General features: G+C 40.8%; 1 protein-coding gene across 1 annotated transcript in view; it reads left to right on the plus strand.

Annotated features, from left to right (window-relative positions):
- Positions 1 to 27546, plus strand: part of ADCY2 (adenylate cyclase 2) — a 480497-nt gene extending 452951 nt beyond the window's left edge. The window contains exons 20-25 of the mRNA XM_026659125.1: positions 6285 to 6443; positions 16722 to 16868; positions 17954 to 18061; positions 21107 to 21221; positions 25705 to 25829; positions 26772 to 27546. Coding sequence (XP_026514910.1) covers positions 6285 to 6443; positions 16722 to 16868; positions 17954 to 18061; positions 21107 to 21221; positions 25705 to 25829; positions 26772 to 26924 — 807 coding nt within the window. The 3' untranslated portion in view covers positions 26925 to 27546. The remainder of the gene's footprint in view (positions 1 to 6284; positions 6444 to 16721; positions 16869 to 17953; positions 18062 to 21106; positions 21222 to 25704; positions 25830 to 26771) is intronic.
- The last annotated feature ends 292 nt before the right edge of the window (positions 27547 to 27838 follow it).

The following is a 27838-nucleotide window of genomic DNA, read 5'->3' on the forward strand; positions in this document are numbered from 1 at the left end:
GAGAAAAAAGAACGCTTGGCAGTGGAGTATCTATTAGTTGTTGTCTTCCAATCTGCGTCAGGCTGGTTTTGAAAAATAAAAAGAATCTCCATGGTCTGATAATGACTTCTGCTATATTTTCCATTAAAATTCTCCATTGATCTAAGGAAATAAACACAGGTCTTGATTTGTATCTCCATCTCTTCCACTGATAATCCTTAATAAATCTATGCACTCCACAATCTTCATTCAGTAAGAACTCATACCATCATTCCAAGGTGGACTGACATGATTTGCCCCATATTTCAGGTATTGTAATTGAGGATTAGAGAGTCTGAGAGGCATGCCAAGGCTTGTATAGGAATTTTGTGGCTGAGCTAGGAAGAAAACCTTGATAACTGATATAATAGACTCATATCTTATCCTCAAGACCATATTGCCTTACATACAAATTACCTTACATACACTTTATTTAGTTAAACCAACTGTAAAATTGAGCTAATCATGCTTACCCAAATTTGTAAAGTGCTTTGCTTTTATATATAATATACCATGGAAAAACACTAGGAAAGCACAAAGGCTTATTAGCTGAACTAAGGCACAGAGAAACCCAGTGCCTTTACTGAGATGCACAGTGGCATAGTGGTTTAGGCGTAAGCTGTAGATTCTAATCTTGGGTCAGTCTCTTACCAGTACTTCTCTACATCAACCCTTATTATGTCTAGTGAGCTCCCTCTGTAGAGCTGTGTTCTTTAGGCAGCATTTCTTCAATAAAGGCAGCACTTTCTCTCCTCACCTTTCTGTTGTACACAAGGTCAGGAGTCACAGCCAAGAAAGTAGCTGATCCCTGTTCCAGGAAAGCTGGGTCTCTTCAGTATTCAGAGGATTCTATACCTGCAGGGACCCCGCTTGTGAGGTTTGCAAGACATTCACAAATCCCTGTGTGGGTACATTCAGGAGATACCTCTGACTAATAGGTGAAAGTAGGAAACTATCTTAGTTTTTACATTTTCTATAAAAATAACAAGATTTAATAGGATTTTTACTTTGTTATATATAACACTGGTTACACTGTGGAAATGCTAATAAAAATGAAAATTAAAAACAAGTTGATACGAATAAAACATCTGAGACTAACTGGTCCTTTGTTTCTAAAATTGACTAATAAGTCTAAATACATAAGGGAAGAGGGCTAGATTCACAAAGGGGACGTAGGCATTGCAACACCTAGCCCCTAGGCAGCCAGCCACCCAGTGAAGTTCACAGCCCTAGGGTGCTCAGGCTCCCCTGGGAGAGTTACCTGACTGATTAACAAAGGGATTCCCAGAAGCCAGCAAGCTGAGTGGGGAGCCACCTAACCTAGCTGGGAGTGAAATGCTGAGGAGAGGCGTGAGGCTTCACAAAGGTTCTTTGGCACCTAGCTCTCATTGATCTGGGCCTGAGGTGCCTCACTGACAGATCGGAGAGGGGCAGTTGTAAACCCTTTCCTGGATCTAGGCTCCTAAACCCGGTCAGCCATTTCTCACAATAAAAAGGGAGAGACCCATCCCACTATAGCCAATAATGTGGTTACGTTATTTGCTTAGGTTGTGGGAGAGTCAAGTCCCCGCCCCAATAAATATTTAATTACAGTATTTATACAAAGTAGAACAGCTTTAACAAGAGAGACTGAGCCAATAGCCTGGCAGTTAGGGCACTCACCTGGGAGTTGGGAAAACTGGGTTCACGTCCCTGCTCCAAATCAGGTTGAATAGGGATTCAAAACTGGATCTCCCACCTTTCAGATGAGTGCTTTGGTTACTGGGTGGACTAGAGATGGACACATTCTCTCCCTCCTGACCTTCTTGCTTCCAACTGTTTTTTGTGTGGTTGGGTATGCTCTGAGTACAACTACCGTATTGGGTCCCACACATGAGATAGATGGAAGAACGCCAGGTTTGAGAATCCTATGGGGGCTAAGGCATGAGCAAGAGCTCTGAACAGCTGGTTAGCTGTGGGGCATCATCAGGGTTCGTTGGCTTTACGCATGTCCACCAGTGGAAACATGGGCACCTACGGTGTTAGGCAGAAGCTGAGTGGTCTCTTTGTCATGCCTAAACGTTGGACTTAGGCAACTAACTTCCTCTTTAGGTGTCCTTCATGAATCTAGTCCAGAGAGAATGCATTTTTAGTGTACAGTACTTTAGCAGTATTTTCTAACACTTCTTGTTAAATTCACAGCTACTTTTGATGATGTATCTTTGTTCACGATATCAAAGTTCTCTTCACAATATTACTGTGGCATCTTAGATTTAAAGAGATAAGTAATAAAGTAGTAAATAAATGATTTATTTAATACAAACCTTAAACAGACTAGAAGACTTTTTGAAGACTATAGTTCACATAGCACCTTGTTTTACCCAGTCTTTTCAACACAGATGTTTGATATCATATGAAAATTGAAATTTGATAGAGTATTTAGAATTCATGGCTTCAAAATTGTGTTTCAGCTTTCCAGTTTACTTTTAACTAGCTATGGCAATCACTGTGGCATTTCAGTTTTTTAATAGACTTATTCTGCATTATCATACTTGGTGGCCTTTTCCTTTGTCATCCTTATTAGGAACCACCTGGGTAGGAAAGACTGTTTGTTTTTCACTGTAAATTGACACTTCCTTAATATGATTGCAACAAGGAGTTGAAAGAGTACTTCTTTTAATTGAACAGTAAAATAGGTATTCTAGAAAAGTGACTGCTGCCTTTTGCATAATGAGGTCAATTTTGAAACAAGATTGGTCATAAACTGATTCTTTGTAATAAGGAATTGTCATTTGGTGGTAAGGATGACTGCAGAATGTCAACAATAGAATCCTAGAAAAGGTGAATTGTGTACAGGTTCTCTGTTCCTTTAAAAACTGCCTCTGTACACACTTAACTATTCCCACTCTGGTTTCCTTTGTTTACCACTTGAAAACACTCAATAGCAATATGTATAGCTCCTTCAGAAGCTGCAGATTCTTTGCTTGTTCTGCATCACTATCCTACTAGTTCCAGCTTTAGCTTGGACAGCATGATCCTGCTGAAATGCTAAGACCAATTTTACTTTCATGAATAAAGGTGTTCTCCTTTTGGTTGCAGAGGCATTATACTTCTAGTGTCTGGTTTAATTTAAACTTACATTCTTCCTCCCACAGTAGATATATCAAAGTAGATAAGTTAATTAATCTTACAGTTTCTCTTTTTGTTTTGTAACTAAAATATGTGCATAGTACTTGGTCCTCACAATCCAGCCTATCATTGGTATCTAAAGACAGATTCAGTCCATTGATCTATGAAGGAAGGCTGAAAGAATTGGTTTTGTTTAGTTTGGAAAAGAGAAGACTGAGAGGGGACATGATAGCAGTTTTCAGGTATCTAAAAGGGTGTCATAAGGAGGAGGGAGAAAACTTGTTCACCTTAGCCTCTGAGGATAGAACAAGAAGCAATGGGCTTAAACTGCAGCAAGGGAGGTCTAGGTTGGACATTAGGAAAAAGTTCCTAACTGTCAGGGTGGTTAAACACTGGAATAAATTGCCTAGGGAGGTGGTGGAATCTCCATCTCTGGAGATATTTAAGAGTAGGTTAGATAAATGTCTATCAGGGATGGTCTAGACAGTATTTGGTCCTGCCATGCGGGCAGGGGACTGGACTCGATGACCTCTCGAGGTCCCTTCCAGTCCTAGAATCTATGAATCTATGAATCTATGAATCTATACATGTTAAACTGAGGCATGGTTTTTTTCTACTATTTCCTTTTAGAGTTTGTGTTCACAGATACCCTTTTCAATCCACTGTCATTTATCTGCATTTCCTTTGAAACCACATAAAATCATTGTAATAATATTTGGGTGCCTTGTTCTACTGTTTTAACATCTTAGACTGTAGCCTCAACAAGACAACTATGCATCAGTTCATACTGTGATAGCACTCTTCTATCCAGAAGAACTGTATGCATTTTTCTGTGAAAGTTTACTAAGATTACTAAGTACACCTCTACCCCGATATAACGCTGTCCTCGGGAGTCAAAAAATCTTACCGCGTTATAGGTGAAACTGCGTTATATCGAACTTGCTTTGATCCGCTGGAGTGCGCAGCCCCGCTCCCCCCCCGGAGCACTGCTTTACTGCGTTATATCCGAATTCGTGTTATATCGGGTTACGTTATATCAGGGTAGAGGTGTAGTAGTTGAAGAATGCATCAAATTATTTCCATAATCTTGTTCTTTAGTGCAATGTCTAGGAGTCTTTTTCAGACCTCACAACAGTTTTAATCTGGTAGAACTCCACTGACTACATTGGAATTGCTGTTGACTTATACCAGTCTAAATTAGATCATAATCAGGCCCATATAGTCTTTACTGTACAGATTTTGAAAATTTCACTATTATCCATTTTGGAGGAGTTTGCACAGCTTATGATGAAATTGCCAAATTTGCAACATCCCACAATAACCCTAACACAACAATCTTAATTCCATAGTATTGTGAATTGTCTAGATTTAGGAATTTCTACTGTCCATATCTATCAAGGTAGATGCCAGTATGCAGAGGGTCTAGTTATAACAGAAAAAGTTCCTTCTCATGGCATGACATTGTGCAAGAGTCAGGAAGCCATTAAATAAAATACAATTTTTCAGCTACATACATGATCATTGCAGAGTCACAAGAAATTGGAAAGCAGTGAAGAGACTTAGGACAGCCAGGAGCGCCGCCAGCTTTTCTGCCGCCCTAGGCAGTGGAAGGTCCCGCCCCGAAATGCCGCCCCCCACAGAGGCGGCAGAAGGTCTCGCCGCCAAAATACCTCCGCGGTCGCCGCCCCCCAAATTGTAGCGCCCTAGGTGACCGCCTAGGTCGCCTAATGGGTTGCGCCAGCCCTGAGGACAGCATGGGAAATGAGAATGGAGATGCTGTGGTGAAAAGGAAAAAATATATACTATATACTGTAATCTACTCTTATAGTGGGATTTAAGACAGGACAGCATCACAAAAAGAAACTTCCCAAAAGCAAACCTGTCAAAGATCTACTGCCACTTCTGCTACTAGAAATAAATTGTATTTGAGAAGAATCTGCTCTACTACTTATATCTCTAGGTTAGTGGGCAAACAAATTTGTTTGCAGCATAGGCCTCGTCATTTTAGGTATTGTTCTTGGGGCTGCCCAAAAATCTTTATAAACACTGTAGGGGAGAAGAAAAACTCTGATATGCATATTTTAAAAGTGATTTAAAAATCAAAAATGTTAGGATATACAATTTGATGTGCAGCTTAATTAAAAAGATTTAAAAATAGCTAATTTAAAAATTCCAGCTTGACTGTATCCCTTTAATATTTTCATTTTTGTTACTCTTTTGCTTTATGAAACTTTGTCCATACTCAGAAAAAATATTAATATTATGTTACACTTCTAGTCTCTGTGTACTGATCAACTGTCTGATTTTTGCTGTAGTACACCCTCTTTATCAGGCTGATTGAACCAAGGAAGATGAATATTAGTGTAGTGTGTACAGATAGTTCTTCTTAACTGTCTCATGTTACAAAGTGTAGTTGTAGCTGTGGTGAGCCAAGGATATTAGAGACACAAGATGGGTGAAGTAATATCGTGTATTGGACCAACTTCTGTTGGTGACAGAGACACTGTACCTTCAATGGTCCGTCAGAATATGTGCTACCTAGTTATGTATGCTAACAATCTGTTCCACCTTGCATTTAGCTGTGGTGCTCGGAGTATATTTCCCAGACCTGAAGAAGAGCTCTGTGTGGCTTGAAAGCTTGTCTCTCTCACCAACAGAAGTTGGTCCAATACAAGATATTACCTCACCCATCCTATCTCCCATGTTACAAAAGAAATCCGGTGTTTTAGACCCCAGTTTGCCTCCATCCCAAACAAGGTAGAAGTTACCTTATTTAGTAATTCTAAATTCTTTTTCTCATAAATTTTGAATTGTGAAATGAAAGGCACAAAAAGCATGGTTGGATAAAAAATGTAAATTCCCTATCATTTAAGGCATTCTGCCCTGTGGGGTTTGTTGTTGTTGTTTTGTCCCCTATTTTAGGTCAGTCTCCCACAGTGTCCCAAATTTTGTGCTTACTAAGTTGAGAGATAAAACATACGTCAAAATGGGCACCTGGGACTAACTTCAGTGGAGTATGGGGCCACATATACAAGAGAAGCTTGATAACAGGGAGCCTCTTAAGGAGGGTGTACTGTGCTTATTTTGTCTCTTAAAACCTGTACTCGAGCAGGACAAGATGCCTATTGTTTCTTTACTTCTGTGTCCTCTTGTAACAGAATGAATATTACTGTAGGTTAGACTTCCTGTGGAAGAACAAGTTCAAAAAAGAGCGTGAGGAGATTGAGACCATGGAGAACCTGAATCGGGTGCTGCTGGAGAACGTGCTTCCTGCACACGTGGCTGAACACTTCTTGGCAAGGAACCTGAAGAATGAGGTCAGCCACTGCTAACTATCAGCTACTCTGTGATGAACACACACAGACTGGGCATATCATTCAAAACAATCATTTAATAGGTCCATATTGATAGGATTGTAAATTTACTAATTATTTTCTTTTCTTTACGATAATTTAAAGGTCTGTTTTACACCAGAGACTGTGGCACGGTAGCTTGCAATAGGAAGTGGAAAATTGTTTAAATGACAAAGTACTTTGTCATCCAAGAAGCAAGATACAGACTTGGGAGGAGGAAAAAGGAGAGGGAAGGAGAAAAGAGATGATTGAATGGACCTGAATTTAAATTGAAATTAATTGTTTTCCTCTAGTGGCAAAATGGAGCTGTATTTGAGTGCTGCATTTGCTGCTGGTGTCAGGAATGCCTAGCTATCAAAGGAAAAGTTAAAAAAATTAAGACAGAGGGAATGCATTCATTCAGAAAAGAATCTTCAATGCCTCAGTATCCATTTCTTCTCAGCTTAAGTACTTGATGAAAAGTCCATGGAAGTCAATAGAAAGACTCCCATTGACTTCAGAGGGCTGTAGACCAGCGCCTAAATGTTCCTAAAGGTGTAGTAACGAAGAATGAAAGAAAGTGCTTATAAAGTAGAGAGTAAAATTCTTGCAAAAATAACTGTATTTAACAGAGTAATGATTTCACAATAAATCAAAATAGATACGTAGCTGTGTTGTTTCATCTTTGATGGTTAGGTCAGAAAGAGCAGTATTTCTTCCATCATTTCAGCATGCAGTAAGACCTAATAGTAAAGTACTGCATATAAAAACTTTTCTGCTCTTCACTACCCATTAGCTGGTATCCAGTCTGAAAATAATTGGCAGAAGATACTGGTGAACCACTGATGTCTTTGGCTTTGTGCCAGGTTGGCACAGCTCCAGTTCTCAGCTCAGGTGTTAAAGACAGCAAGCCATCAGGAGTCTACTTTCTCAAATATGCTATTGCAAAGCTGCCCGACAGAGTAGCACCATCTGCTCACCTAACTAAAGGCAACCAGATTTGTATTCTCACCCTCAAGCTTATTGTGATTGAAATTAGCTTTAGATAAATTTGCTGATGATCAGCAACTGTGATGTGCTGAGCCCTCCGAGCTGTCAGGTCAAGCAAAGTAAAAATTGGTTTGGCATGCTTTAATGGCTCTCCCTTAAAAAAAAGATTAGAGTGATACTTCTGTTAGTTATTTTTTTCTTAAACTAGCTTCAAACCCATTTCTCAAATGAACGAGATCCAACTACTAGATTAATTTTGGAAACACTTAGGAATATTAGCATACTACCGCTTTATTTGTGCTGTGTTCTAAACATCAACTGTTTACTCAGATTTGTTTTAATTAATGCCATTAAGGGTATGGAAAACCACTTAAAACTTTCTGATTTGTTGCATCTATGCTTACTACAAGCTTTCTTTTTAACATTGGGGAAGGACATTGTAATTGGGAATGATGATAAAATATATAAAGAAAGTCAGAATAGAGTTAAAATAAATTCTTTTGAGATGACCTCATTTCAGTGGTGGGGGTCAGAAGGATGGGGGGGTGCGTGCACATACATGTATGTTAGAGCTGGATAAATAAAGGAGAATTTTTTAAAGAACATTTTAAATGTCTAAATTTATATTTGTTGTGTTCATAACCCATTGCATTTGTTTGTTCCAAATATTTGTGCAAACACAATTTCATTTAAGACTATGTTTGTGGAAAACAGTTTGACCCTGTTTCTAAAATTCATTTAATGATTAAACCAAATTTGTGTCAAAAGTAGTAATGTAGGATCTAGTCTAGAATATAATTTGTGAGATTTATGTGAAAGACAAACAAGACAAATATGGTAGGGAAGAAGAAAATATTGGGGACAGAATGAAGGAGGAAAAAAGGAGGTAGATGGAGAATGAGTGGGATCCGATAGTGGGAATCTATCTTTAAGAGACCCAGTAGTGGTCCACACCAGGAAGTGCAAATGGCTAATGCAGTGGTCTCAGAGCAAACTGTAATAAATGTCTGTTTGTTGGAACCTCCAGGATTTTGTGTCTGTATCAGATACCAAGCTGGGAAAATTACCATCAGGAGAGAAAAAGAAGGTAACAAAGGATGAATGCGAAGGATAGGAGACGGGGCTGGGATTAGAAAGATCCACTTTTCACTAGTGTTTCCCACTTAACATATATTGTAGGCTCAAGATCTCTGTCACTCTCAATTTCTGTGAGAGGCAAAGCACTCAGATAATGTGGGCACTTTACTACTGTGAGCTCACCTGCAAGCTCACTACAGAGTCCATTAATTGCCATAGTAATCTGTTCTTCCTCTGCAGCCAACGCCAGTACAGTGTTTAGGCCAGCACAGCAGTCTGCCCCATTAGGAGGGATGGAAAGAAAGAAAGCAAGTGCCATGGCCCTACCAAAGATAGTGCAAAGCAGGACCTGATTGTTCCTCCATCCTTCACAAGATCTCTAGGACCAATCAAGTCAGCAGCTGGGCTGTGGAGGGGGGAAGGACAGGAGGGCCTGGCAGAAGAGATTGAGATTCAATAGGAGGGGGAAGGGAACTTGCCACAAGGGGCATAACATTTAATTTTGGTGGACGATGCAAGCCATTCATTCTCAGACTGTTTCCTTTCCCTTCTCCCATCAATACCTCTTTGCCCTCTGGAAGATGCTGCCTTCCAAGTCCTGGGAACTTCCTTCTTTCAGAGGTGATCTCATTTTCTTTGTCCCTTGCAGATGTTAGTAACTAGGCAAGATCCTTTGCCAGGACTTTCTCCTCAGAATCGGAAGTGCAAGCTTGATTCACTGTTTTTATTTTAAATTCAACAATATGTATTCTTTAAGTAATGGTTTATTTTAATATTTGTTAAAATTACATGGAACTAAAACTGCCCTTTCCTTTGAGTTAGTGACAGCTATTCAGGATGTCTGGGTGACAGACAGGGAACGCATTGATGTCTGTTGCATTAGATTTTCAAGTATACAGAAGCTTAGGCATAATGTTTTGGAGAGTTCTGCTTTACAGAGAAATGCTTTTCCCAAGTTAAGGAAATCTGATTGCTGAAGCCCTTATTATATCAACAAGCCAAATAACTTCATTATATTGGTGTTCCTGTTTGAAATCCTGTCATCACCTTTGTGAGGGCCATGCTGACTGCTTGGCTTTGTATAAACCTGACCCATTGGTGTCTTAGCCTTGGTCTACACTACAAACTTATGTTGGTATAACTATGCCCAGGTCTACACTAGCGGGGGGGTCAACCTAATATACGCAACTTCAGCTACGCGAATAGCATAGCTGAAGTCAGCATATTTTAGGTCGACTTACCTGGCTGTGCGGACGGCGGCGAGTCGACCGCTGCCGCTCCCCCGTTGACTCCGCTTCTGCCTCTCGCGAGCTGGAGTTCCAGAGTCGACGGGGAGCATGATCAGGGATCGATTTTATCGTGTCTACACTAGACACGATAAATCAACCCCTGATAGCTCGATCTCTACCCGCCGATCCGACGGATAGTGAAGACCTGCCCTATGTCATTCGGGGGCATGGAAAATCCACACCCCCTGTGCGATGCACTCATAGCGAACCAACTGCCAGTGTATGCAGCACTATGTCGATGGGCGGGCTTCTCCCCTCGATGCACCTATGGCCTCTCGGGAGGGTGGATTAACTACGCCAAGGGGAGACGCCCTTCCATCAGCACAGGCAGCATCTTTACTAAGCACTACAGCTGTACGGACAGTGGCGCTGCTGCAGTGCTGTAAATGTACACAAGCCCTTAGATATTAATACCAGGATCTACAGCATTAGCCTGTGTGTCAGAGAGGTGCACACTGTAGCTGAGCTCCACCTGCCCCTTCAACATACGCCATGCAGTAAGTGTTCACATCTCCAGTTTGTCTGTCCGTTTTTCAGGGTTGGGAGAGAGGGAGGGAGTGGTAACCCTGTTTTGCCACTAGAAAGGTTATATTTAGATCTACAGGTGGTACAGTCCCACTTGCAACCCTTTCTCTTCAGTTATTTGTCCTCTTCTTGGTGTACAACCAACAGTACTAGGGTGTAATGCACATTGATGCTTTCTGAGTCACAGCAGCATGTTTGTACCCCCACTATGCACATTCTCACAACAGTGCCTTTACTCTCTCCCTTATCATTGTGCATTGCACAATTACCACTACTGCTTCTGGGCAATGAACCTGTTCCACAGGGAAGACCAAAAATGCTCCTCCATAACAGCAAGGGTCATGTGGGCTCTGTGTGTGATGTTTATATGGCAGATAACCCTGGGGTCCATAAGTGGACCAACAGTCCATCTAGTTCAGTATCCTGTCTGAGACAGTGGCCAGTACCAGTTGCTTCAAAGGCAGATACAGGAAACACTGCAGTGAGCAGTTAGAGAATAATTTGTGCTTAGGGAAATTCTCTTCCTAACCACTATCAGTTATTGGTTGGCTCTTGCCCTTAAGCATGAGGTTTTATTTCCCTTCTAAAATATTTTTATCCTACCTAATATAACTATGGATGTTGTTATCCTAATAACTTTAACAAAAGGCTAATCCTTTTTTGAATCCTGCTAAGTACTTGGCTTTAACATTATCTTATGGCAGCAAGCTCTTCACATTTATTATTCCTTGGGTAAGAAAGTATTCCATTTAATCAGCTGCAGTTTAAATTTGTTGCATTTCAGTTTCATTGGCTGTCCCCTTGTTCCCATATTATGAGAGGATAGATGCACCTGGTTTATCTTTTCTATATCATTATCTGTCTCTGTGACATCTTTTCAGCACTCTACACCCAATATCCCTTTCCTGATCAGAGTCCAGTAGAGTGTAGCCTTACTAATACATCTGTATTCTTGTTACTCTAATCTAATTTATATTCTTGTAGATTTTGCTGCGTAGTTCCCACCATTCAGCAATTTTCTTCCATTAGATTCCATGTAATCTCTTGGGTGCGGTGTTGCATGTCCTCCACCACACGTCTCTGACCTAGTCTGTCTTTGCTGAATAGTTTATAGCCAGGTACTACATTATCCTGTTGATTTTTGCCGATCCACCATGTTTCACACCCACAGAATGCAAGATCAACTGAGTGAAGACACATTTAATACTTACACAGTGTTATTTACTGAACTAGGCTTATCTAGTGACTTCAGTGTAATTTAAGGCACTGTAGAATTTAGCCCAGTATATCTATTGAATAAATTAGTTGTTTCAATTTAAAACAGTATGTAGAATCTAGTACAATAGAACTTTGCTAATTAACACTAATTAATGACCAGGAGGACCTTTGTGAATTACTAAATTTTGCAAATTATCAAGTAGGTAAGCAAACACCAATTTTTAAGATGGATAAATGATCACAGAATGTAGTTTGTTTATTTTGACATGCGTAATTTATGCTAATATTTATAATATACTTGTAGTACATTTATTTTTAAGACGCTTCAGTAATTAAAACCTACTATAAAAGTTTGCTGAGTGAAGAAAAGCAGTTCTTTTGTGTGTGTTAGCTAGAATCTGCTGTAAATACTTTCTCCACTCTTTTTATAAAGATTGTTGAATAGTTTCTCCACCATCTGCACCCACTGAACACATTTTGAGCAGCCTTTCACTCCTCTGAAATCCCAGCACTGTTTGGGTGGCTCAGATTATTTCACTTACAAAAACAAAATCCAGTGAGGATGAAAATGATTTGAGAAAGTAAAATGAAAATTGAGCTGACCACAGAAATATGTGCTGTCTGAGCTCACTAAGACATAAGGTGCAATCAGTACATAAAGACGCCCTGGTCTACACTATGAGTTTAGGTCGAATTTAGCAGCGTTAGATCGATTTAACCCTGCACCTGTCCACACGACAAAGCCATATTTGTCAACTTAAAGGGCTCTTAAAATTTATTTCTGTACTCCTCCTCGACGAGGGGATTAGCGCTGAAATCGACCCTGCTGGGTCAAATTTGGGGTAGTGTGGACGTAATTCGACGGTATTGGCCTCCGGGAGCTATCCCAGAGTGCTCCATTGTGCCCGCTCTGGACAGCACTCTCAACTCAGATGCACTGGCCAGGTAGACAGGAAAAGCCCCACGAACTTTTGAATTTCATTTCCTGTTTGGCCAGCGTGGCAAGCTGATCAGCACAGGTGACCATGGAGTCCCAGAATCGCAAAAGAGCTCCAGCATGGATCGAACGGGAGGTACTGCATCTGATCACTGTATGGGGAGACAAATCCATGCTATCCGAACTCCATTCCAAAAGACGAAATGCCGGAATATTTGAAAAAATCTCCAAGGGCATGAAGGACAGAGGTTATAACAAGGACCCGCAGCAGTGCCGCGTGAAGCCTACCAAAGAACCAGAGAGGCAAACGGCCGCTCCGGGTCAGAGCCCCAGACATGCCACTTCTATGATGAGCTGCATGCCATTCTAGGGGCGGCCCCTACAACTACCCCACCCCTGTGCTTCCCTCCTCCCCCACCCCTCCCGGAATACCTTGGCAGTTATCCCCCCATTTGTGTGACGAATTAATAAAGAATGCATGATTTTGAAACAACAATGACTTTATTGCCTCTGCAAGCGGAGATCAAAAGGGGAGGGGAGGGCGGTTGGCTTACAGGGAAGTAGAGTGAACCAAGGGGCGGGTTTTCATCAAGGAGAAACAAATAGAACTTTCACACCGTAGCCTGGCCAGTCATGAAACTGGTTTTCAAAGCTTCTGTGATGCACAGCGCGCCCTGCTGTGCTCTTCTAACCGCCCTGGTGTCTGGCTGTGCGTAATCAGCGGCCAGGCGGTTTGCCTCAACCTCCCACCCTGCCATAAACATCTCCCCCTTCCTCTCACAGATATTGTGGAGCACACAGCAAGCAGTAATAATGATGGGAATGTTGGTTTCACTGAGGTTTAACCGAGTCAGTAAATTGCACCATCTAGCTTTTAAACGTCCAAAGGCACATTCTACCACCATTATGCACTTGCTCAGCCTATAGTTGAACTGCTCCTTACTACTGTCCAGGCTTCATGAGCCATGGGAGCAAGGGGTAGGCTGGGGTAGGTGCGACCGCGTGGTGCTGCCAACTGGGAGAGCAGCCTGAGGCAGATGCCTCCAGCTGGCATGATATTCCAGGCAGGACTGAATTTCCATTAGACGAAACTTAAAGAAGAGAATGACCTGGAGTCATTCCCATTTTTGTCCAGGTGCCCCCGACCGACCTCACCACGGCCAGCCAGGAGCACCCATGTCTGTTCAGGCGCCCCTGACCAACCTAACCGAGGTCAGCCAGGAGCACCCACGGGACGACGATGATGGCTAGCAGTCGTATTGCACCGTCTGCCATCCACAAGGCAAGGCAAGGGGATGCTGCTGTGTAGCACTGCCGTACCGTGTCTGCCAGCAGCACCCAGGAGACATACGGTGATAGTGAGTTGAGCGGGCTCCATGCTTGCCGTGGTATGTCATCTGCACGGGTAACCCAGGAAAAAAGGCAAGAAACTATTTTTTGCCGTTGCTTTCACGGAGGGAGGGAGGGGGGCCTGATGACATGTACCCAGAATCATCCACAGCAATGTTTTTGCCCCATCAGGCATTGGGAGCTCAACCCAGAATTCCAATGGGTGGTGGAGACTGCGAGAACTGTAGGATAGCTACCACAGTGCAACGCTCCGAAAGTCGATGCTAGCCTCGGTACTGTGGATGGACACCGCCAACTTAATGCACTTAGTGGGGACACACAAAATCGACTGTATCAAATTGATTTCTAAAGAATCTACTTCTATTAAATCGACCTAATTTTGTAGTGTAGACATACCCGAAGTCTAAACCAGGTGTTCTCAAACTTCATTGCACTGCATTTCTGACAACAAAAATTACTTCACAACCCCAGGAGTGGGGACTGGAGCCTGAGCTCGCCCAACTCCCACTCCTCCGGGCAGGGGGGCCAAAGCTGAAGCTCAAGGGCTTCAGCCCCAGGCAGGGGGCCTGCAACCTGAGTCCTGTCGCCCAGGGTTGAAGCCCTTGGGCTTTGGCTTTGGTCCTGGGCAGTGGGGTTTGGAGTTCAGCCCCGGGCCCCAGCAAGTCTAAGCTAGCCCGTGGTGACCCCATTCAAAGAGGGTTGGGACCCCAAAGTGGGTCCCAACCCACAGTTTGAGAACCACTGGTCTAAACTAACCTTTGGCTAAACCCCGCTTTAAGTCTTCTAGGTACATGCAGGGATGTTCACTAGATCTTTCTGGAATATGAATGACATTAGACTTGGCTTTAACACTGAGCCAACCCATAGGGTCCAAGAGAAGTCACTTTGGGCCCAATCCAATAAAGTCCGTAGACCCCTCAAATCCTGTTGATTTCAGAGGGAGAGTTAGGTTGGTCAGCACCTTGGAGAATCAGACCCTTTTTCCCACTCTTCCAGCTGTGTTTTAGAATTGTAATTTTGAAAGGTAAACTTGTAAAATATACCTAAGCTGAAACAATGTGAGTCATAGACTCATAGACTTTAAGGTCAGAAGGAACCATTATGATCATCTAGACTTTAAGGTCAGAAGGAACCATTATGATCATCTAGTTTGACCTCCTGCACAATGCACCTCCACCTCCACTGACTCCTCTAACAAACCCCTAACCTAAGGTGTCTGTCGGATGGCTCCCTGTAACAGATGAGCCTGACAGCATGTCTGATATCCCAGAAAAATACATTTGTTGTTGTCTATATTGTCTATACTGGTCATAGGACTTTGTGGGACTTGATAATTTTCTAGAAAGGTTGCTTGAGACCTACCTGTGTAGTGCCTGTTCCCCATAGACTGTTTTGTGGTGTACTTAGCACACATTTTCTTGACTAATTTTTCATTTGACCTTGTCAAGTCACTGTTAACTTATACTGGTTTTGCATAACTGAGTGAAAGTAAAACTTCAGACATAGTCAGGCCGTGTTGATGGTCCTAGCTACAGGGGCACATCAAAGAACAGTGAATTACTGAACACCATTTCCAACCCTACCACCTTGCAAAGCAGTACTTCGCATGAGGCCATTAATATACTTACGTTTTTATCTTCAGAGCTAAAGGGGAAGCATATGAAGCTTCTGATATAGCTCCCTGAATGCTGTAGTAATTTAACTCTTAGAACACGGACAGAAAATGCAGAAATACTCAGAGCCATCTAATCCCTCAGACTGGAGACATGCAATCCTCCCTGCTCTCATTTTCTTGCCCCTCAGAAAATGGGACACATCTATATTGAGATGGAAACGAAATCAGTGGGAGTACTCATGTAAATAAGATTAACAGGATTTGGCCATATAACACCATTATAATCTTCCTTAAGATAAATATACTGCACAGTCTCTTCTTAGTAGTTGATTTTGGCACATCTTAAAGTTTTGTATTGGCCTCCATGTGTATGAAGTTGCTAGCATCAGAAGTATTTATTTTTGTTTCCTATAAGTGACAAATTTATTCTCCGTGTGAAGGGATGGATTTGTGGTTAAAGCAATGAACGGGGACTGAGGAGATCTGAGTTCAATTCTTGGCTGTGCCACAGACTTCCTCTGTGACCTTGGGCAAGTCACTTCAGCTCTGATCCACAGCCCATTGAAGTCAATGGAAAGACTTCCATTGACCTCAGTCAGTTTCAGTTCCACTCACTAATCTCTTTGTCTCAGTTCCTTCTCTGTAAAAAGGGGATAATGCTTACTTTCTCCCATCCTTTCTCTTGTCTATTTAGATTGTAAACTATTTGGGGCATAGATTGTGTCTCATTGGTACACTGCCTAGAACAATGGAGGCATGATCTTGGCTGTGTCTTCCAGGAGCTACTACAATACATATAGTTAATAATAGAATAGAGATTGTTTTGTAAATTATAGGTTCAACCCTGCAGTCAGTCCCGTTCAAGTCAGAGGCAGTTCTGTGCATGAAAGGCTTGCAGAAATAAACCCTATTTCATTTGCATTATAAGATAACGTATTTTCCAGGGTTTATATTAATGGGAAAAAAATCAAGTAGCTTTAAAACATTTTGAATGTTTCTGATTTTGTACATTGAAGGTTTCTTTAACAAATATGTTTAATTTGTTTTTTAATTATCCACTGTAAATTAAACAAACTCTAGCTGTTAAGAATAAGAAACATCAGATTGTAAGAAGTTAATTCCGTATACCAGAATGTAGGAATCTTGGGAGGACGTCTACTCCCTCTAACACTCCTCTCCATCCTGTCTCTTTCTTCCACACCATACTGTTTGCGGTTGATGAATCTGTTGTATTTAGAGCTTTGTTCTTTTCTTTTGGGCAGGAGCTATATCACCAGTCATATGACTGCGTCTGTGTCATGTTTGCCTCTATTCCGGATTTCAAAGAATTTTACACAGAATCTGATGTAAATAAAGAAGGCTTGGAATGTCTCAGACTGCTAAATGAGATCATTGCTGACTTTGATGATGTAAGTACTAGTAACAACAATTATTATACAATTAAACTTTGAGAACCCCAATTTGTAAAACAGTGACTGAGAATGTTTGAGAGAGCGATTGAGTGGACAGTTTGTCAGGAAATTTTTAAGTGTCCATTTCATATGGATATTTTGATGGAGATTTGGGACTAAGAAAAAATTTGTATATGTCATGGAGCAGATCATACTCTGACATATGTATCCTACTGCCATTGATCCACTTCAGGTAGAGCCTTGCACATGTGTCTGAGGGAGAAGTTTGGCCCTTTATTTATTCAACACAACACACTCATATCAGAAACTTACCACAGTTTTCGAACTGCAGTGCCTAAAACTTGATACCTAAATTTGTTTCCCTTGAAATTAATAATATTTCCTTACATCTGATCTGTATTAGTCTAAGTTTTCTGCCTTACTGATGACATGATTTTTGAGTGACTAATAAGAATGTGAAGGTTTTAAAACCCATCATTCTCCTCAACTAAAGGCAGATGCAGACTGGGGAACTGATGGCAGAATTTAAAGACAGTTACAGCTGTGCAACACACTGAAGACAGCATTTGACCTGCACACACTCAGAAAGAAATTGAAATGCATGAGACAATAAACAGGGAACCCCAGGTCCCATATTTCTTTTACAAAGTCACATACTCAGATTGCAGAAAAAGGCTTACCTGTTGGTTCATGTGACACAGGTAGGAACCTTTTTATGCCCTCAGATGTATGCAGATCCCATTGACTTCAAGGAATGCTGCACATGTATAAGGGAAGAATTTGGCCCATACTTAACAGCAACTATTATATTCTAGATTACATACACTGAACACACTTTCTACTGATCATACAATACTGAAAAGATGTTCAGTGTAAGCGTAAAATGGACCATTGCACTTTAAGGTCATTCTAAATAAGAACAAAACTCCTTGTGGAATTACATCCATCAAACTGTACTCAACATATTTCTTCTAACAAGTGGTAGAAGACAGCACTGAGAATTAAGTATCAGAATACTTTTATGGTGTTTAGCTACCAGACACTGAGAGTCTGGGAATTGAATAACTGTTATTTCTTCACAGTTGTTGTCTAAACCAAAATTTAGTGGAGTTGAAAAGATCAAGACCATTGGAAGCACTTACATGGCAGCTACAGGACTGAGTGCTACGCCCAGCCAAGAACACAGTCAGGTACAGCAAAGACATAAACAGCTTGCTAGGTAAAAGTTGTGTTCACATGAAGTTCAAAGTACATTCATAGGGATTCAGTGTATTGCAGGCCTACAATGGATTTTATCATATTGGACAAGTTTTTGTATATTTTTATTCACTAAATTCTTCAAGTTCCTGTGAACTATACTCTTTACAATGTAACATGAAAGGACATCTTTGCATTTTCTAAGTCTAAATATGGCATTTTAGTTCCAAAACCACTATTCCCTATTATAGTGCAACAGTTCTCAGAAGCACTTCACTAGAACAGATTTAGAGAGTTCTATGAAAGACTTCAAAAATTAGTGTTTCGTTACATGTGTTCCAAGGGAAACAACAAACAATCAGCTGTATACTTTGGGTTTGTCTACATGACCTTGCTGTTTGGACTACAAGGATGTAAACTGAAGCACCCACCAGCATGCTGCATTGTAAATCTTCCCAGTAGGCCCTGTGAGCATGAACTAAAAAGGTACCTAAGTTCACATTAAACTAGTCCTTTGTTATTGTAAAATAAGATATCTACACAAACTGCTAGACTTAATCCTGCATTGCAATGGGATGGACAAGATGAGCTTGACAGGTCTTTCCTAGTTCTAATTTCAATGATTCCATGAACAGTCACACAGACCAGTCATATTGCCTGGTCATCTGGTGGTGACAGTTTAAATTGGGATTGAAAATGCAGTGTGACAGGGCAGAGTGTATCTCTATAGCCTGCCACATTCCCCCCCTCTGCAGTTCAGGTCATCTGAAGTGCTTTTGCTAAAACACCCTTGATTTGGACATTTACGGGTTGAGAGAGGAACATCCTCAGTGGGAGGTATTTGGCTGTAGATTTTGCTTCCCCCTGGATCTGCAGCGCGCCAGCCTGTTGGACTCCACTGCATGTTGTAAGAATAATTTTTGAGAAGGGGTTTGGTTTTGCAGTAGGGCAAGAGTCTTTTACTGTGCAGTAAGTCTTTTCTCTCAGTGCCCAGAGATTGTGCGATGTGAGCACTTCTATAAACAGAAAAAGGAATAAATATATCATTACAACATCTATCCACACACAATTATGTATGTTATTACTAGGATTCTAAGCTCCTTGAGGCAGGGTTCATCTCTAAGTTCTGTTTGTGCAGTGCTTTGCACAATGGGCCCTGATCGGGCCCTTCAGCACCACCACAATACAAATACATTAGTAATAATATTTCTTTTTATCCAGCATATTGCCAAATGCAAAAGTGATTGAATTCGGGCTGCATTGTGAACATGGAGATGTTGCTACCAGAAGATTTAGAGACTTTACATAATTTTCAAATATGGCAGGTTAGGCATAGTGCTATTCACACACACGTGCGTGCACACACACACACACAGTTATTTATTAAGAGTTTTAAATATCAAAATATTAAAAGTAAGGAATCTCCAAATTAAAAATCCTTCATTATCTAGCTTCTCCAAAATGATGCTCATGAATTGTAATTGGAGTGGGTATCATAGCAGCCACAGTGAAAGAAGAAAGATAATTTGTATGCATAAAATAATGCAAACTAGACATCAAACTTTCACCATGTTTCAAGAATATATAGTCTGCCATTAGCTGTAAATCATCCAGCCACACAGAAATTCCAGCCAGTTTCAGCATAGACACTAATGCAATAAATTAATATTGAGATAGCCAAAGGAAAAGTATATATTTTTCCTCCTTGCCTAATTGTATTGTATTGTATATAATACAATTTATCTGTACTAGGCTGTTGTCGTCTTGACCAATTTTCAGTTCAGTTCACTGACCTAACTTCCAGGGATAACAGGAACTTCATGATCCCTGCTTATTCAGTAGCAGTCTCCTTCTGATCATTCACAAAGGGCTTGCTTCTCCTCTCACCTGCACTGTTGTAAATCTGGATTAACTCCATTTAAATCAATGGAATAACAGCAGTGTAAGTGAGAGTAGAGTTGTGTCAAACAGTTAAGTCTTATTAGACTGCTTCTGAATGGTGTTTGTCACTGAACATTAAATTGAGACATCTGTGGTGAATTTAAAGCAAGATCCCAGTCCTGAAGATGTTACTTTATCAATCAAGTCACCCAGCCTCCTAAAATACATTTACCATATTAATAAAATGTCATATTCCAGATCATTTGCTGTAGCATAACTGGCATGAAGCATATTCAGTGGCTTCTATTTGAGTAAATTGATTTTTTGTGTGTGACCTAATTAGAATCTTTCTGCTAAATATTTATGTATATTCTGCAAAATATTTACCTACATTTAAATTATTATTTCTTTAGCAGCTTGTGTTCTTACTTAAATTGCCTATTAGCAAATCAGTGAATGTAATTTTTATGCTTTGAAAACAACAAACTGCTGCAATAATGCTTTTCCATTACAATTTGAAACTGTGTTAGACTTGTATATATATTTTTTTAGAATACCAGGGTTGGAAGAGACCTCAGGAGGTCATCTAGTCCAACCCCCTGCTCAAAGCAGGACTAATCCCCAGACAGATTTTTGCCCCAGATCCCTAAATGGCCCCCTCAAGAGTTGAATTCACAACCCTGTGTTTAGCAGGCCAATGCTCAAACCACTGAGCTGTCCCTCCCTCCTTGATTTACTAAACCCAGTTGCACTCATAAAACTGAAAGTAGAAGAAAAATATAAGATCAAGGTCACTGTGTTTTTACACCTACCTTAATATTTGTGAAGTTGTTTATAAGTATCTAGAAAAGGAGAGGATTTCATTGACACATGCACATGCGCACACCCATCCTGGACATCTATGCATACATTAAGTAAAAGAGACAATACATTATTATGCCCTAGTTGATTCTAGCTGAAGCTGAGCAGATTTCAGTTCCCACCATCGGGTATTGTCCATCACAGCAACTTTGTTTCTCATGCAACGTACTCTCGTATTACAATATGTTGAAGATTCTGAGTATTTTGTGCATGTTCTTGCAGCAACTGAGTTTACAGAAAACATTTTGATTATTCTGATTATGTGGATTCCTAACTGTTTGCTTTTTTATATTCAGGAACCTGAACGGCAGTATATGCACATAGGAACTATGGTGGAGTTTGCATTTGCCCTAGTGGCAAAATTGGATGTAATAAACAAGCACTCATTCAATGACTTCAAGTTACGAATAGGTATGTAGCACAAGAGTCTTACAAGAATATTTTGTAAGGGAGAATTCAGTGTGAAATATGAGTACATTAAGAAGCTAGTAATACTAGCTAAGAGGACAGATGAGCAGCTTTTCCCTGTTATAAGGGAGAATGAATGGCATTGCCACTGACTTCCTCTGCAGTTGTGGCCTTAGGTGTGTCTCAAGGTGGGCACCCAAAAAATGGAGGCATTCAGATGTGTAGGCTCTGTTGAGAATGTTGGCCTTTGTGTCTGAAATGGTTTGATGGTGACTCATCAGTCTTTATCCTAAATATATTTAAACATTTTTAACTTTTAAAATTTTAATGGGAGAGGAGGCAAAAAGAATCCAACGTGGGATTTTCAAAAGCATCCAAGTCATTTGGTGTCGAAAATACGACCTACCTTGCCAAATCTTAAATAATGAAGTCTTATGTTCTAGTCTCTTGTCTTAAACTGTCCTCGTATTTTTCAAGTGATAAAAATAGCAAAAGTATGCTGTATTCTGCAAAATGTACAGATCTAATTCGCTTTAAACCAAACCTCTCCACCTACAAGAAAGTTGGACCCACCCCTTTCCTTCAGAAACAGCTGGGAATCACATACAGATGAGGGCCACATCAGTTGCATAACTGGCAGAACTAGTGTTATGTTGTCTGCTTCTCCTTTCTATTACACACCTACAATTATTGGAACATAGCAGCCTCAAACACTAAGATTTTTTTAGTCAATTCTATTTGTTAAGGATATCACTTATCATTCAGTTTCTAGCTTCTTCTCCTAGAGTATCATGACATTTTTCAAAATAAATGCAAGGTTGTTGTCACTAAGCCAGGAAAAGGAGACAAAATGAGTTCATAACTGGCAGAAGCCCATATATCCCCAGATTTAATTTCCTAGTAATAATGTGTGATAGTTTTTGAATACAAAATGAAATTTAGAAAGTGTGAAATGCAAGCAGTGAATAACTATTGGAAACCTATAAATCCATCCTGTAAACATGCCTGAAGTATTTGGTTTCTAATTAAACAGCAGATAGTCACCTTTCTATTCTTTCTTGCAGTGTAACTCCCATTTATTATGCCTGCTGCTTATGCTCTCATGTTTAGTTCACAGTGCCACCCTGTGGCAAGAGTTTGGCATTAGTCTCATATTAATTATTCATGTACAGTAACTCCTCACTTAACGTTGTTTCAAAGTTACATCGCATGCTCATTTAAAGTTGTGCAATGCTCCCTTATAATGTCGTTTGGCTGCCTGCTCTGTCCACTGCTTGTAAAATTCTGTGGAAGAGCAGCGACTTTACAAGGGAGCATTGCACAAGTTCCTCTTCTCCACCTCCTCCCCCTCCCTCCCAGCGCTTAGGACTTTCTGGGAGGGAGGAGGAGGAACGGAGACGCGGTGCTTCCTCACTCTTTGCCCTCCCTCCCAGAAATCCTAAGCTCAAAGCACTGTGAGGGGGGGAGGAGTGGAGAAGCGCAGCGTCTCCGCTCCTCCCCTTCCCTCCCAGAAAGTCCTAAGCGCCACTAAACAGCTGTTTGGCGGTGCTTAGGACTTTCTGGGAGGGAGGGGCAGGAGTGGGGAAGCGTCGCATCTCTGCTCCTCCCCCGCCCTCCCAGAAAGTCCTAAGCACCGCCAAACAGCTATTTGGCGGCGCTTAGGACTTGGCGGGGGGGAAGGAGCGGGGATGCGGCTGCTCCGGAGAGGAGGTGGAGTAGGGGTGGGAAGAGGTGGGCCTGGAGTGGAGCAAGGACAGGAAGAGGCGGGCCTGGAGCATCCCCCGGCAAAGTCAGCACCTGCTCTTCTCCGGGGAAGCTGCTGCTGCGAAGGTGCTTCCTAGCGTCCTTGCCTGCAGCAGGCTGTGCCTGTGTGGGGCAAGCCAGGGGCACTTCCAAACCACAGTACAATACAGTACTGTACAGTATGTCTGCCCCCCAAAAATTTCCTTGGAACCTAACCCCCCGCATTTACATTAAATCTTATGGGAAAATTGTATTCATTTAACATTGTTTCACTTAAAGTTGCATTTTTCAGGAACATAACTACAACGTTAAGTGAGGAGTTACTGTACACCTCAAAAGTCATGTTGGTTAGGGTTGGGATGGTTTTGCCATCATTGGCAATTTAAAAACAAGACTGGATGATTTTGTAAAAGGTATGCTCTAGGAATTATTTCAGGGATGTTCTGTGGCCTGTGTTATACAGAAGGTCAGACTAGATGATCACAGTGGTCCCTTCTGGCCTTGGACTTTATGAATCCTTTGGGAGTATTCTTTGTAGGACAAGCCACAGTTAATAGAACAGCAAAGCAAAGATGAAATATCTCCCTCTCCCTTCCCTTTCAGTTCAAAGTGAATACAAGTCGGTAGGTTTATCAAGAGACGTGGAGTTATAATCCTGTAGGAAATGGAAATTCTCTTATTCCCATCAATGATTTAATTCAAACAACACGACCTGTAAGGCAGTGGTATCGGCAGCATCAGCATTATGTGACAAACAAGTGCTGATGAAAGTCAAGGGCTAAACCCACACACTAACTGTAGCACAAAAGATTATATTGAAGGAGTGTTCATGGAACAAACTTCTCTAAACAACACTATTGACATGTGACTTCTAAGGGGAGTTTACTGTATAGTCTATAAAAGTTGTACTCCTTTGCTTAATGGTGTTAGGAGAGAGAGATGTTAAAGGTTGTTCAAGTAACAATCAACAAGGACATAGTTTGGATGCAATCGTAGTTTCCTACTGTTTTGTTTACCATGTGCAATTGTGATGCTCCTGCAGCTGACTTAAAGAGAGGATTACATTTTTGCTGTTTTTGAGCATCCCTAATGATTGTTTTGTGTTACTCTTACTGAATAGCACACACCCTCTCATTTATCTACCTAAGCTATCTGTCTAAGCTATTTAGGTGTTTCTAGAGCGCCAGTCAACATAGTACATAGCCTCCATGCACAGTCTCGCCAGGCAGACCAAAAATAATAAACACAAATTTAGAGCAAGTCTCCTCTGGCCATCCAATACCATGATCTGTTAAGCCTAATGAACAGTTTTTGCCTTTCCAAATTAATCTAGCAAAGGCCTTAAGCAAGCTATTAAAGGAATTAATATATTCAGAAGCTCAGACAAACATTTATAGACCTCTACCTGGTATCACTTGGGAGCTGCACCTTTTCCCAATTATCTGTATTTAACAGCTGTAACCACTTCCTCCATGTTAATGAACCCTGTAGGGCCTCTGTCATCGTCCCCCAAGAGGGGTGATTAATTCCTTCAAGGAACTAGTGCATCTGCTAAGTAGAGGCATTTGGAGAGGAGCTGTATAATTCTTTATAGAAACTCGTCAAGGCATTGTTGATACTCTTACTATGGGAGTGCCACATTCACTTTGTTGATAACTTCATTCCATTTTTTTAAGCATGGTCCATAGGCTGGGTTATAATTGTAGGACTACACACTACTCTCAATCCCCATCCCATCAGATTTCCCACTGACGTCAAGGGTATGTTTGTATGAAGATCCAAGATAGTATAAATAAAAACTAAACAAGAGACATGTTCTGTTTACTGATAATGAAACTTATGTCATGTCCTGCTTCCATTTCCTAGTATGAGAGTCATTCCCGTCCCCTCCCCCCCTTCTCAAAAATGAACTCAGGAACCAAGAATGACTGCAGGATGGATGTGCCTACAGTCTCTTGGGTGGCTATGTATGATCTTATTATTCCCTCTAGCAATCTGTATCAAAGCTAATGTTTTACTACCATAACACACTGCTTAAGTAGCAGATATGAATGTATTCATGTAGATTTATTTATTAGCCCAAACATTCTATCAGCAAAAAATGGTCCTATGAGTGAGAACTTTTCTGAGTCCATTTGTCTACTTTGTATGTCAGAAATAAAAGAATGCTGTAAAAGTAATTAGATTTAGCAGTCATTGTTTTAATATTGAAGGTTATTCCCATTCTCTATAGAGACTGAAGGAAATTATGGTACATCTATTTAATTGAAGGTAGAGATACTCTCTAAAGATGGCACTAGCAAGTTATTAAGAAACTATAACAGGAAAATATTTTTTGTGAAATTGAGATGGACTATAATATGTGGAGATATACCTATCTCATAGAACTAGAAGGGTCATTGAGTCGAGTCCAGTCACCCCCCTGCCTTCACTAGCAGGACCAAGTATTGATTTTTGCCCCAGATCCCTAAGTGGCCTCCTTAAGGATTAAACTCACAACCCTGGGAGGCCAATGCGCAAACCACTGAGCTATCTCTGCCCCCTAACTAACTTGGCACTTTTATTACTAATATCCTGCTGTAGTACGTGATCAAATACACTCGTGGCCATACCATTTATTACTGTGCCCTCTATCCAGCATAGGCCAAATACATGTTTATTTACTTTATATATGGGCTAAATATGCTACTCACCCTTATTTGTAAATTCTCATTAACACAGAGGGTCAACCAATGTTTTACAGGCATCAACCATGGACCTGTAATAGCTGGAGTAATTGGAGCTCAGAAACCACAGTATGACATCTGGGGCAACACAGTGAATGTGGCTAGCAGGATGGACAGCACTGGTGTCTTAGATAAAATACAGGTATCTTTTTTCATGTTACTGTTTGAGTGACTTACTCCTTCAGAAACAGATCATCATGTTGATAGATGAACTAAATCAATGAATTGTTCTTAGTGATGAATCAGGCAGATTGACAATATTTGGGGGGCAGCCTCTAGGCATCTGCAGCCCGAAAGGGTCACAGTACAGAAAGACCAGTCCCTGAAAAGGGAAAGTATAGATTTAAAAGACATTTAGTCACTAAGGAAAAGCAGCAGAAGCAAAATGACTGTTGGTGTTCTAGAGCAACAAGGTGGGGGAGGTAATATCTTTTATTGGACCAACTTCTGCTGGTGAGAGAGACAAGCTTTCAAGCCACACAGAGCTCTTCTTCAGTTCTGGGAAAGGTACTCGGAGCATCACGGCTAAGTGCAAGGTGGAACAGATTGTTTAGCATAAGTAGGTAGCACATATTCTCATGCAAGATAGGGTGGCCCATTAACACCTTTGCAGTCACAGGACAAAAAGAGGGGGTTAGTGGGTTACAGATTGTTGTAATAAGCCATAACTAGTGTCTCTGTTCAGTCCATGGGCTCTACATGAATGATACACAGCTCTTGAAAATCTGAAATGCTTTTTGGAGTACCATATGATAGATTAGACAAATGTTGTTTTTAGTGCTAATTGTGCATTTGCAGGCCCTGTGTCTTCAAACCTAAGCACATAAGGTAAGATACCTAAAACAGGTGTTAAGCACCTAAATAACAGATTATTTGATGGCTCACATATGGAACTCCGGAGTGACTCAATGTAGGTGCTCAAGATCGAAAAATGAGGCTCCAGTATTTAGGTGCCTTTTAAAGATCTTCCCAGCATCATGACAATAACATTGAAAGCATCCAGGCTGGCTTCTGTCTTAGATGCTAAAGAGAGATTATATTCTCTCTTTTTGTGCTCATTTTTAAAAAATATTATATGTTTCAGGTTACAGAGGAGACGAACAACGTCTTACAAACGCTGGGGTATATGTGCACTTGCAGAGGAATAATAAATGTAAAAGGAAAAGGAGAACTGAAAACATATTTTGTACATACTGAAATGACAAGGTCCCTTTCACAAGGGAATGTGGCATCCTGAAGAATATTTTTAGGTGTCAACAATACCGTATTTTCAGGAAAGTATCACACACTTTTTAACTCCATTTTGGCCCTTAACTTGAATGTGCGTGTTATTTTCCGGTATTATGGAACTATTATTTTAATATGGCTGCAGAATGGTCCGATGATCCAGCAGTACGCACCTCACTATTCTTATATTCCAGGGCAGTTGTGTTGTGTGCTATAGGACTAGAAGACTGTACTGCAACGTGCACTGTTACTTCAAGACAAGAAAGAAGAAACAGAGATTGATAAAGAGACTAAAATGCAGAGGCTGATACCAAAGGGACTAAGATGATGTTAGTGATAAACAAAAACAATCTTAAGGCAATAAAGCTAGGGGTGCATAATATTTTCTGGTGCATGATGTTTCCTGGAAGATACGGTAGCTCCCCAATAGCATCCACTAGTCTGACATTAAAATATACAGTATTTTGTAAATAAGTTGATTCTGTCCCTCCATATACAATTTGGATATGTTCACCAGTTGTGTCTCATAGCCAGTGACATGTTAGGGGCACCTGGTTGGCATTCTTTCCTGGAGACAGTCCTAACAACAAAGGAGCAGTTTTGTACAAACATGTCAGCTGTTTTAATGCCATTGTCTTTTGTAAGGTTAATTCATTAAAAGTTTGTATGTACTTTGTCTTACACTTTGTCTCTTAGTTTTGCTTCTTTCCACATGGTTCCTCTTCCTTTAATAATCGCACCTCCTTTCAGCAATTGTTGATGTGACACATTTGCACCAGCTAGGATGGTTATAACCAAAGCTCCTGCTACAGTCTAAGTCAATAATGTCAGATGGCCTTGTTACTTTAAAAAAAAATATCACACACACACACACACCAAGAGAATCTCACCAGTATTATCAGTCCTCACCAGCCCAGGAGATCT

This window comes from Terrapene carolina, unplaced genomic scaffold (assembly GCF_002925995.2).
Source record: "Terrapene carolina triunguis isolate 2854851 unplaced genomic scaffold, T_m_triunguis-2.0 Scaffold580, whole genome shotgun sequence".
In the NCBI taxonomy this organism is placed as follows: Eukaryota; Metazoa; Chordata; order Testudines; family Emydidae; genus Terrapene; species Terrapene triunguis.